Genomic DNA, 13,252 nt, shown 5'->3' on the forward strand with positions numbered 1-13,252 from the left:
TATTTCAGGAGGCCAGGGAACATGTCTTATCTGAATTAATTGGAAACATTGTGCTAAGTATTTACCACTATCTTCCCCGCCCACTCCCGCTTAAGGTCTGCTCTACTATCTTCTGTCCAGAGGTTTGCTATTTAGTTAAAACTCTAGGTAGTACTTGGCATATACTCTTGATGTATTAGATATGGAACACCTCTGTATTTAGATACATATTTTATGAAAAGCTAATATGTAATTTATTTTATATAAAATGTTTGAAGTTACACTTTTTTGTTATATTTCTTCTCCTTTCTCAGTAAATTAAAAATATTTCAAAAGAACGTTTAGGAAGCAAGTCTATTATGTAGAATGAGACACATGTAATAATTTTATTTTTAAGATGATTTGTGTGGTAAGATAAATTGTTTACTAAAGCTAATATGTTTAAATTGTTTTAACTAAAATTATTAATAAAATGAGTTCATTTGTATAAAATATAGCCTACCCATGTAAAATATTACTCTTCATAGAGTAATATTTAATCCTTAAGTTTTAGTTGCAGTACTGTTAAAATACTAATAGCTTAACTTCCCAAGATTCAATTATTTAAAAACAAAATTTAGAAAAAAAAATAGCAAAAACTCAGTCTACTAGTTTACATATATGTATACACACACACACACACATACACACACATGTATATACTCATATATATGAGAGTAGACTGAATTTTTGCGGCTTTTTTTGCTGCCTGCAATATTATATATATGCACATGTATACACACACCTTAATTTGCTGTAATTTGTACCAGATAGCTTTTATTTCCTCTGAGTAAAAAGGTTATTATCTTGTTTTATTTTTATTCAGCTTCTTGCTTTTCCCTATAGAAAATCAGGTTTTTGGAGAGCTCTAACAGTGTGCAGTTGCTGGGCTCTTATCCTTTCTGTTTAAATAATGCAGGTACTTTGATGGAAACCTGGAGAAGCTCTTTGCTGAGTGTCATGTAATTAATCCAAGTAAAAAGTCTCGAACACGCCAGATGAATACAAGGTCATCAGCACAGGATATGCCTTGTCAGATCTGCTACTTGAACTACCCTAACTCGGTGAGTATCTGGTAGTTTAAGGCTAGTGCTGACTTTGTATTTCAGAGGGTAAATCAACTTCCATTATTTAGACAAAGGAAAATCTGTGGGACTTTGAGTAGTAGCCTCTAAGCCATAACCTATCAATGTATTCAGTGTGAGGAAAGGAAGGAAAAGAGTAAGAGCTTGGTTCCTCTTCCCTCCAACCCCTATTTGTTTTTTAAAGCAGCAACAACTTATCCAAGTTGTCATTTATAGACCTAAATCTTTCTGGAGTTTATTTTATCACTACGGGGAGAATTGTGTAATAGGTAGGCAGTGAGTAGAATTGTTTCTTATCCAAATTAAAATAGATTTAAACTGTGTTTTTTAAATATCCAGAAACACTCATAAATATTGTTAATACTATTTGCTAGGGAACTCTCAGAATTCTTCAAAAGATAAAATTTTCACTTAATCAAATCCATTCAAATGGAGATTGTTAAATATGGTATGTGGGGACCGACTTGGAACAGAACCAGCGATAAGGAAGACAACCAAATAACTGATGTTAATCCTAAGTACAAATATCCTTCCTAAACATTTCTTGAACTGAAGCTGGGCTCAGTGGCTCATGCCTATAATCCCAGCACTTGGGGAGGCCAAGGCAGGCAGATCACTTGAGGCCAGGAGTTTGAGACCGTCCTGGCCAACATGGTGAAAACCTGTCTCAACTAAAAATACAAAAAAATTACCCTGCCGTGATGGTGCGTGTCTATAATCCCAGCTACTTGGGAGGCTGAGGCGTGAGAATTGCTGCCTGGAAGGCAGAGGCTGCAGTGAGCTGACATCGTGCCACTGTATTCCAGCTTGGGTGACAGAGAGACTCCGTCTCAAAATATAAAATAAAATTTACTGAACTGAGATGATTTACTTACTTGATGCTTTACTTGAGTGTTTACTAAGGAAGTTTAGTCTTAAGATGTCTTAAGATATCTAAGAGATAACTTAATTCCATGATAATTATAACTGTCTTGTTCATGTTCTCTGCTTTAATTGTTAAACAGCTCTTTCTAATAATTACTGTATACCAAGTCTTAGACACTGTTATTTTCACAATTAATCCGTTAATGGGGTCTCACTATGCCACCCAGGCTGGAGTGTTACGGCTATTCACAGGCACAGTCATAGTGTACTACAGCCTTTATCAGACTCTTAAGTTCAAGTGTTCCTCCTCCCTCAGCCTCCCAAGTAGCTGGAATTACAGACATGCACCATCAAGCCTGGCTAATATTTATATTGAAGGATTTTTATTGTTTATCTTAGAGTTGTATATGTGTATCTCTAATGGGGTCCATTTGCGGGAAGTTAACTTGTTCATATGTACAAGTGATGAGAAAAGTTTTAAAAGAAAATTAAGTACTCTTAGAGAAATAGAATGATCAGTGAGTTATTTAGTAGGTAAAGTGGTGAACTGAATTTTCAAATTCTCAAATTCTGATCATAATTCTAACATGAAATTTTTGGCTTTAGGGGGAGGTAAGCCATTTAATGTCACTGGATTTTTCTTTTTTCTTTTCATTCTTTCTTTCGAGATGACCTTGCTCTGTTGTCCAGGCTGGAGTGCAGTGATGTGATCACTGCAGCCTCAAACTCTGGGACCACAGGCGCATGCCACCATGTCTGGCTGATTTTTCTGGTGTGTGTGTGTGTGTGTGTGTGTGTGTGTGTGTGTGTGTGTTGTTTTGTTTTGTTTTTTGTAGAGACAGGGTTTTACCGTGTTGCCCAGGTTGGTCTGGAACTTCTCTGAGCTTAAGGAGTCTGCCCACCTGGCCTCTGAAAGTGCTGGCATTATAGGTGTGAGCTGCCGTGCTCCTCCAGTTTTTTTTTTTTTTTTTTTTTTGAGAGGGAGTCTCGCTCTGTCACCCAGACTGGAGTGCAGTGGTGCGATCTCGGCTCATTGTAAGCTTCGCCTCCCGGGTTCACGCCATTCTCCTGCCTTAGCCTCCTGAGTAGTTGGGACTACAGGCGCCTGCCATCAAGCCCGGCTAATTTTTTGCATTTTTAGTAGAGACGGGGTTTCACCATGTTAGCTAGGATGATCTTGATCTCCTGACGTCGTGTTCCACCTGCCTCAGCCTCCCAAAGTGCTGGGATTACAGGCGTGAGCCACCGCGCCTGGCCTCTTTTCTTTTCTTTCTTTGTTTTTTTTGGCATGAGTTTTGCTCTTGTTGCCCAGACTGGAGTGCAGTGTTAGTCTTGGCTCACTGCAGCCTCCGCCTCCCAGGTTCAAGTGATTCTCCTGCCTCAGCCTCCCGAGTAGCTGGGACTACAGGCGCCCGCTGCCACACCTGGCTAATTTTTTATTTTTAGTAGAGTTGGGGTTTCACCATATTGGCCAGGCTGGTCTTGAACTCCTGACCTCAGGTGATCCACCCACCTTAGCCTCCCACAGAGCTGGGATTACAGGTGTAAGCCACCGCACCCAGCAGTTTCTTTTTCTTTCTGAGTTGAATAAGATATTCTTTCAATTTTCTTCCAGCCTGAAAACTGTATCATTTCTCTTACCTTAAATCACAATTCTAATTTGAATATTTAAAAAAAGTACTACTGTTACAATATATTAAATTCATATTTTGACTATTTTATTGTCTTAAACAGATTCTCTTTGCCAGTTGAGTTTTACGTAGTGCTTACAGTTAAATGCTTCTGTGAGGTAATACTAAGACCCAGGTTTTACAAGGTTTCCTTACTTCTTGGTGTTTTTCCTCCTGCTCTATCATAGCCAGTTCCTTCTTAATTGAAATCTTAACTCTGATTTGAGTACTGAAGCTAGCTGCTTACAAATATCCACTGTAACTTTCTCACTGTTCTTGGTATTGTCTAACAGTCTCAACAAACTAGAATTCAAAATCATGACTTGAGATTTACAGTGTAAATTTTTGTTTTGTACTTGTAACTGATGATGGAGAACTTATTCATTGAACACACTAGGCACTATTCTAAGAAACAATGGAGAATAAATACATAATTCCTAACTTCAAATAATTTATGGGTTAGTTGGGTAGATAAGTAGTAAGGTGACATATTCAGAAAGAATGATAAGTGCTTTGGCAGGGCAAATATAAGATACGATACTGTGGGAACGTGTTGGAGGGATACCTAACCCAGTTTTTGATCAGGGAGGACTCACCACAGAAATTCACAGAAATTGGAGCTAACATCTGAAGGCATGGTAGTTAGGCTAACCAGGAAAATGTAACAATACAGAATCCAAAGGAGGAGAGAATGTACTTTCAAGAACTGGGGGATGGTAAATAGTACTAAAAGGTCCGGGCGCGGTGGCTCATGCCTATAATCCCAGCACTTTGGGAGGCCGAGGCGGGCGGATCACAAGGTCAGGAGATCGAGACCACGGTGAAACCCCATCTCTACTAAAAATACAAAAAATTAGCCGGGCGTGGTGGCGGGCGCCTGTAGTCCCAGATACTCAGGCTGAGGCAGGAGAATGGCGTGAACCTGGGAGGTGGAGCTTGCAGTGAGCCGAGATCGCGCCACTGCACTCCAGCCTGGGTGACAGAGCAAGACTCTGTCTCCAAATAAAAAATAAAAAATAAAAAATAAATAAATAGTACTAAAAGGTTCAGAGAAAAGATTTAAAAAGTTAATTTGAAATGAAGTGAAGGAGTGAGGTAGAATGAGAAACCAAACTTCATGGGCTAAAGAATCATTGACTTGAAGGTGGGAAAGGAAATGGAAGCAATAAAAGTAAACAAATTACTCTTTTACAAGAAATTTTCCCATGCAAGTGATAGGACAAGATAGCAAAAGGAACAGCATGGGTTGGCAAGTAAGTTAAAAGCACTATGGAAACTGCTAAGTGTTCCGAAAAGTATCATGACAAAACTAGGATGTCCTTTCCTCATAATTTTTAGACAAATATAGAAAGATAAGTTGAACCTCTAGAGTTTTGAAAGTAAATGTCACCTGAAATTCTTCATGAAGCTTTATTATTGGATGAGTGAGTTCTTTACTTACATTGTATAACTCCCACATTTTACTACTCTCCAAGCATTTGTACTTTTTTATTATATATATCTTCAGTATCTTTATCCTTCCAGAAAACAATTTTTGCTTTATGCAGCATCACATGCACATTTTAAAATAAGTACTTTTGATAGCTTAGTTTACAACCCTTTGGAGTTAACTGTCCTGAGTGGTTGCTTCTTTAAAAACAATGTCCTGAGACATTGGAGCACGTTGTAAATTCATAGATTCCACTCTCCACCCCAGTCCTTCCCAAGTGTGTTGTAGCTAATTTTTTTAACCCTAGCAACTTAATGTTTTAGGTTAAAGTAGTTAAGATAATAGCCGTCCTGGCCCACCACTGTACTGGGAAATGTAGCTTCGACTACAATGTCTCTCTATTTTTTTTTTAAATGGAGTCTTGCTCTGTCGCCCAGGCTGGAGTGCAGTGGCATGTTCTCGGCTTACTGCAACCTCCACCTCCTGGTTTCAAGTGATTCCTGCGTCAGCCTCCCAGGTAGCTGGGATTGCAGCCGCCCGCCACCACACCCGGCTAATTTTTGTAATTTTAGTAGAGATGGGGTTTCACCATGTTGTCCAGGCTGGTCTCCAACTCCTGACTTCAAGTGACCCCCCCCACCTCGGCCTCCCAAAGTGCTGGGATTACAGGAGTGAGCCACCACGCCCGGCCAGTGTCTCATTTTTATGAAGTAAATAATTTGTATATTTTGGCCGGGCGCGGTGGCTCAAGCCTGTAATCCCAGGACTTTGGGAGGCCGAGACAGGCGGATCATGAGGTCAGGAGATCGAGACCATCCTGGTTAACACGGTGAAACCCCATCTCTACTAAAAAAAATACAAAAAAACTAGCCAGGCGAGGTGGCGGGCGCCTGTAGTCCCAGCTACTTGGGAGGCTGAGGCAGGAGAATGGTGTAAACCCGGGAGGCGGAGCTTGCAGTGAGCTGAGATCCGGCCACTGCACTCCAGCCTGGGCGACAGAGCGAGACTCTGTCTCAAAAAAAAAAAAAAAAAAAATTATTTGTGTATTTTAAGAAGAACATACGTGAAGTAGGTAAAGGCAGAGTTGAAATTGTGAGGAATGGTGGTCTACCCTCCCATACCCCATCCTTGATGCCCCTCTGTGGAATCTTGGTGTTGCTGGAAACACTGCTTGAAAATATGTAGGTCCTGCCCTATATTCCTTTTAACACGTTACGTTTTATACACAAGGGAACTGGTGTATAAATACCTAGGTATAATAACCCTAGATCATTTGTTCAATTTTTATAAACAAAGGGGTTTAGTTGCTGTGTATGTAAAGTGATGCAGATAAATGAAACCTTTAAGAGTGTATTACTTAGTTTCTTTAAGTCCATTAATTTCTTTTGTAGATATTTCATGTATTTTTCATGTACTCTTGATCGGATGTATTTGTGATATAAACAGGGATAAATTTAGGGAATAGATAATATGATCCCCTGGGTTAGGGGAAAGCCCAGGGAGCCATGTAGGTGAACCCAGCTCAAGGTTATGAGGAAACGAATATATCAGAGGACGGAGAAGGAAAGGAAAGTGAGATAGACAGGAAGATATCTGTGATAATAATACATTCCTCTAAAGCACAATGAATATGTATCTTTAGACCACAGATTTGTTTTTTGGTTTTTGGTATTTTTATTTTTTTGCTCTATCTTTCGACATACATGTATGATTTATTTTCCTAACTTGTTTAATCTTGGTATCTGATTAGAAAAGTTATTTAAAAAGAATAAAAAGCTTTTATCTATGTGCTGAAGTTGTAACAAGGTTGAAAGAGGTACATCTCACACGTGTGTGAAAACCCAATGATTACATTTATGAACTATCTTTTTATCTTTTTTTCTATCTTTTTATCTTAAAATGAGCTCTAGACTAGAAGTCAAAAAGGTTGAGACTTAAAAAGTGATTACTTGGTAGCCATTGTGACCATTGATCTCTCTTAAGAATTCCTACTTGAAAAAAGAATGAAGCACATATAAGCGTTTATATATGTTTTTAAGTTTTGAATAAAACATTTTAGAGTTTCTGATATATTTACTGTATTTGTCTTTTACAGAATACCCCTTCCTGTAATAGCCTTAAAAATCAGAGTCCATTAGTGATGTGGTAACAAGTTAGATCTCCTTCTCTGATGAGGAGTAATGATAATAGACTCCCTTTAAGCTTGATATATATTTTACATGTCATTCTTTCTTTTCTTTTTTTTTTTTTTTTTTTGAGACGGAGTCTCACTCTGTCGCCCAGGCTGGAGTGCAGTGGCCGGATCTCAGCTCACTGCAAGCTCCGCCTCCCGGGTTTACGCCATTCTCCTGCCTCAGCCTCCCGAGTAGCTGGGACTACAGGCGCCCGCCACCTCGCCCAGCTAGTTTTTTGTACTTTTTAGTAGAGATGGGGTTTCACCGTGTTAGCCAGGATGGTCTCGATCTCCTGACCTCGTGATCCGCCCGTCTCGGCCTCCCAAAGTCCTGGGATTACAGGGTTGAGCCACCGCGCCCGGCCTGTCATTCTTTCAGTAAACCTAATTGCAGGACTGATACACTTCATATATATATATATATATATATATATATATATATATATATATAGAAAATTTTTTTTAAAAAAATGAGATGAAGTCTCACTCTGTTGCCCAGGCTGGAGTGCAGTGGTGTGATCTCGGCTTACTGCAACCTCCGCCTCCTGGTTTCAAGCGATTCTCCTGCCTCAGCTTCCCGAGTAGCTGGTATTACAGGTGTGTGCCACCACACCCAGCTAACTTTTGTATTTTTAGTAGAGACGGGGTTTCACCATGTTGGCCAGGTTGGTCTCGAACTACCCGACTTCACGTGATCCACCTGCCTCAGCCTCCCAAAGTGCTGGGATTACAGGCATGAGCCATCGTACCCAGCCCTCTCATACATTTCTTTTCATGTCTTTGTCTATGTATTTAAAAAATATAGTTGATATGCTATATATAGAATTTCTATCCTAACCAGATATTTGTATCTAATATCATAAGTAGCGTCAGGAATATTATAGGTACATGTCACATAATGGCTAAATAAAAAGTCTAAGGGAATTTTAAAATACCCTTTATAAGAGCCACAAAAAGAATAAAAGAGCTAGGAATAAACTTGATAAGAAATGTGAAAGATCACTTTGAAGAAAACTTCAAATACTAAGATAAAAGGATGACTTGAATATTTGAGATAGAAGAAGTAGGAAAATCTTGAAAAAGAAGATTAGATTGACAGGGGAGAGTAGAGTGAGGACTAGTCCTACTAGATACAAGAATACTAGATACAAGATACTAGATACAAGATACAGAGCAGTGGAACAGGATAGAGTCAAATATATATGAGGAGAGTTTAGTGTATTATCAAGGAGGCATTTCAAATAAGGTAGATTATTTGATACATGGTAGCAGTGGAACAGGATAGAGTCAGATATGCATGAGGAGAATTTAGTGTTTATAGGGGAGGCATTTCAAATAAGGTTGATTATTTGATACATGGTGTTGGAGCAACTTGGTAGCCATAAGGAATAGAAACTTAAGATTCCTACCTAGCTTCATAAATAAAAGTTAATGAATTCGCAAGTCATAAATTAAACAGTGATGAGTTTCACTGTGTATGAATAAGGAGCTTCTGTATGGCAACAAAATATGAACACTAAGAATTAAAGGGGGGGAAAAGATTTCCCCTACTTATAAATGGCCTATTTCCTACATAAGTAAAAAGCCCCCGTAAATAAGTGAAAAACTCACAGCAAAGTTGGCAAAATATATGAAGAGTATACAGAAAAGGAAATATACAGTGTAAAAATTTTTTTTGAAATATTATAACTTCATTTATAATAAAAGAAATTCAAATCAAAACTAGAAGTTAGTGCATTTTTCACCTATTAGATTGGCAAAGATCAAGGAGTTGGATCATATACTACATTGTCATGGGCATGAGAAACCAAGTACTCTTGCACAGTATAAATGATGACAACCTCTTTGCAGGGGAGCCTGATGATAGCTATTAGGTTGTAAATGTATATATTTATTATAATGTCACCTCTACGGATTTGTCGTAAGATATATTCATAAGATCACAAAGATATATATATAGTCAATGCAGTAATGTAGTAGGGGAAAAAAGGGCAGTATAAAGGTTCATTAATAGTAGACTGTAAATAAAATTGTGGTACCTTTCTATAAAGAGGCAAACTTGTACCAGTGTGATACCACATGAGAAATCCATTGGATTTTGTTTTTTTGTTTTTTTAAGACGGAGTCTTGCTCTGTCACCCAGGCTGAAGTGCGAGGGTGCGATCTTGGCTTACTGCAACCTCTGCCTCCTGGGTTGAGGGGATTCTGCTGCCTCAGTCTCCTGAGTAGCTGGGATTACAGGCATACAGTACCACACCTGGCTAGTTTTTTGTATTTTTAGTAGACGCAGGGTTTCGCCATGTTGGCTTGACTGGTCTCGAACTCCTGACCTCAAATGATCCGCCTGCCTTGGCCTCCCAAAGTGCTGGGATTACAGGCGTGAGACACCTTGCCCAGCCGTATTGGATTTTTTGAAACAACAACAACAAAAAACAAGGTGCAGAAGAGAATTTGTGGTACTGTTACAGTGTGTGTTTAAGTGTGTACATTAGAACACCTCTGGAAGAATATGTAAGCAACTGGAAATAGCCGTTGCCTCCGGGTAGAGGAAACAAACAACAGGGATGGGAATGAGGGAGGCCTTTTTTTTTTTTTATTGAGACAGTCTCACTCTGTCACCCAAGCTGGAGTGCAGTGGCCCGATCTTGACTTACTGCAACCTCCGCCTCCTAGGTTCAAGCGATTCTCCCACCTCAGCCTCCCAAGTAGCTGGGACTCCAGGTGCCTGCCCCCACACCTGGCTAATTTTTGTATTTATAGTAGAGACAGGGTTTTGCCATTTTGGCCAGGCTGATCTTGAGCTCCTGATCTCAAGTGATATACCTGCCTCAATGCCACACTTGTCTAATTTTTGTGTTTTTAGTAGAGACAGGTTTCGCCACATTGGCCAGGCTGGTCTTGAACTCCTGACTGTAAGTTATCCGCCCACGTCTGCCTCCGGTAGTGCGTAGTGCTGGGATTACAGGTGTGAGCCACCGCGCCTGGCCTAGGGAGGCTTATTTTTCAGCATAAACTCTGAACTTGTACTGTTAAAAAAATTTGTTTTTAATCATAAGTCTGTATAACTTACTCAATTAAAAATAATTTAGTGGTAAATTATTGCAAAATGTTCTTTAAAATAAGGTAACCATTGTTTGAATCTTTTTAAAAGACATAATCCTCCAGATCATCTAATATTATTGAAAGTGCTTACTTCATGTCCCTTTACAGGATACAGCTTCATTTAAGGATCCCTTAACTCTAACATTTTAGAACAAAGTGTTAGTTACTATTATCCTTAGCTACTCTGAATAAGTCTTTTCATAACAGGTTTATTGAAATATAATTTATATACTATCCAGTTCACCCATTTAAAGTGATTTTAGTATATTCTACAGAGTTACGTGCCATCACCACAATTTTAAAAACACTTGATAACCCCCCAGGAGATACCTTTTTAAATTCACCCCCTAATTCCTCCCAAGTCCCCCAGCCCGTAGGCAGCTGCTCATCTGTTTTCTTTGTCAATGGATATACCTATTCTGGACATTTCATGTAACAGAATCAAACAAGGCTTGACATGGTGGCTCATACCTGTAATCTCAGCACTTTGGGAGGCCGAGGTGGGTGAATCACGAGGTCAGGAGTTGGAGACCAGCCTGGCAATATGGTGAAACCCTGTCTCTACTAAAAATACAAAAATTAGCTGGGTGTGGTGGTGCGCTCCTATAGTCCTAGCTACTTGGGAGGCTGAGGCAGAAGAATTGCTTGAACTCGGGAGGCGAAGGTTGCAGTGAGCCGAGATGGCGCCACTGCACTCCAGCCTAGGTGACAGAGCGAGACTCGGTCTCAAAAAAAAAAAAAAAAAGAAAAGAATCAATATGTGATCTTTTATGACTGGCTTATTTTCAGTCTTTTACAAGAAATTTCACTATGCAAGTGATAGGAGAAGAACCTTGAAGACAAGGTTCATCTATATTGTGGCCATGTATCAGTACTTTATTTCCTTTTATGGCTGAATAATATTTTATCTGTGGAAATTACATGGAAAAAATACTTTTCTTCTTCAGTTGATGGACATCTGGATCGTTTTCATTTTTTGGCTGTTATGAATAATGCTATAATGAACATTTGTGTACTAGTTTTTGTATGGATGTGTGTTTTCATTTCTTTCAAGTATATACCTAGGATTGGAATTGCTGAGTCTTATGGTAACCCTATGTTTAATATTTTGAGGAACTGCCTGGATTGTTTCCAAAGTTGCTGTGCCATTTTACATCTCTATCAACAGTGTACGAAGGCTCCAATTTTTTACATCCCCACCAACACTCGTTATTAATATTATCTGTCTTTTTTTTTTCCGAATAGAGCCTCACTTTGTTGCCCAGTGTGGAGTGCAGTGGCATGATGACAGCTCACTGTAGCCTTGACCTCTCAGGCTCAAGTGATCTTCCCACCTCAGCCCCCCTGAGTAGCTGGGATTACAGGCATGTGTTGCCACACCTGGCTAATTTCTTAATTTTTTGTGGAGACAGAGTCTCACTATGTTGCCCAGGCTGGTCTTGAACTCCTTGCCTCAAGTAATCCTCCCCTGTCAGCCACCCAAAGTGCTGGGATTACAGATATGAGCCAGTGTGCCCTGCTTTCTCTGTCTTTCTAATTATAGCTGTTCTAGTGAGTGTGAAGTGGTGTTGCTTTGTTTTGTTTGAGACAGGGTCTCATTCTTTTGGCCATGCTGGAGTGCAGTGGTGTGTGATCTCAGCTCACTACAACCTCTGCCTCCCAGGCTCAGGCAGTGCTTCCACGTCAGCCTCCCAAATAGCTGGGACTCCAGGCATGCGTCGTCATGGCTGATGAATTTTGTATTTTTTGTAGAGACGGTTTTGCCATGTTGCCCAGCCTTCGTGGTGGTTTTGATTTGCATTTCCATGATGCTGAATGATACTGAGCATTCTTTCATATGCTCATTTGTCTGTCTTTTTATATTTAATACAGATGTTGTTGCCCGCCATTTCTAAGATGTATATGTGTTCAGTGTATTTGCATGTCCAGATTTCACCATGAAAAGTTCATTTTAGGAGCCCATCTATTGTCAAACTGGACATTTTAGCCACTGTAAGAAATGTGACCTCATCAAGCCCTATTAAGTCACTGTTTATAGTGATTTTTCTGATAATGTCTTTGTTAAGTTCATGTTTTATTTTTCTTACAGTATTTCACTGGCCTTGAATGTGGACATAAGTTTTGTATGCAATGCTGGAGTGAATATTTAACTACCAAAATAATGGAAGAAGGCATGGGTCAGGTAAAGATACCAAGTTGTTTCTCACTTTTTTGTTGAATTTCCTATGGTGTTCAGACCCTTGCACAAATTTGCACAAATAAAAACAGGTGAAGCTTTGTGTATCATGAATCGCATGGGGAACATTTTTCTAGATTCAAACAACTAAAGGTAATAGGCTTTCTCCTAAAGTAATGTGGCATTCCAGTTAAAGAGCCACTCCAGGTAATGTTTTCTCAGCCGGCATCAGTATTGGTATATGTTAACTGAAACTTGTTGCACAGTTTTGTAAGATTATCTTGCTTCTGCCTTTAAAGTTGTGTGTTTAAAAACCAATCACTCAGGTTAGCAAGTCTAGTTGCTTTATGGTGATAAATATACTGTCACACATATTTCCTTTAAGGAGAAAGGGAAGGATTGAGATCCTATAAACGTTTATTAAGGTATTCCCAGAACCTAGCAAAGTGCCTGGCAATGGTAAGCATTCATTAAATATTTGTTGAATGAAGACAGTTTAAATTTCAATCTTTTTCAGACTATTTCGTGTCCTGCTCATGGTTGTGATATCTTAGTGGATGACAACACAGTTATGTAAGTATTTTTGATAGATTCTGCATGTGAATATTGGTTAGTTGGTTAAACCAAATTAATTTTTACTTAGCACCTCAAAGGAAGTGAAACTTCTCAAAGTCTGAAGAAACTTTTACATCTACATTCCATTCCTTAGTAGCAGTACAAAAGCCCATTTGTAAT

General features: G+C 39.2%; 1 protein-coding gene and 1 pseudogene across 3 annotated transcripts in view; one reads left to right on the top strand and one right to left on the bottom strand.

The window, feature by feature from the left end:
* ARIH1 (ariadne RBR E3 ubiquitin protein ligase 1) overlaps positions 1–13,252 on the top strand; it is a 112,338-nt gene that overhangs the window by 68,583 nt on the left and 30,503 nt on the right. For all 3 annotated transcript variants that reach the window (XM_073996202.1, XM_045395690.3, XM_073996201.1), the window contains 3 exons: positions 938–1,082; positions 12,431–12,523; positions 13,035–13,090. In XM_073996202.1, the coding sequence (XP_073852303.1) occupies positions 938–1,082; positions 12,431–12,523; positions 13,035–13,090 (294 nt within the window). The remainder of the gene's footprint in view (positions 1–937; positions 1,083–12,430; positions 12,524–13,034; positions 13,091–13,252) is intronic.
* LOC123575047 (small nucleolar RNA U13) lies at positions 6,847–6,931 on the bottom strand (annotated as a pseudogene).

Source organism: Macaca fascicularis, chromosome 7 (assembly GCF_037993035.2).
Source record: "Macaca fascicularis isolate 582-1 chromosome 7, T2T-MFA8v1.1".
NCBI classification, from domain to species: Eukaryota; Metazoa; Chordata; class Mammalia; order Primates; family Cercopithecidae; genus Macaca; species Macaca fascicularis.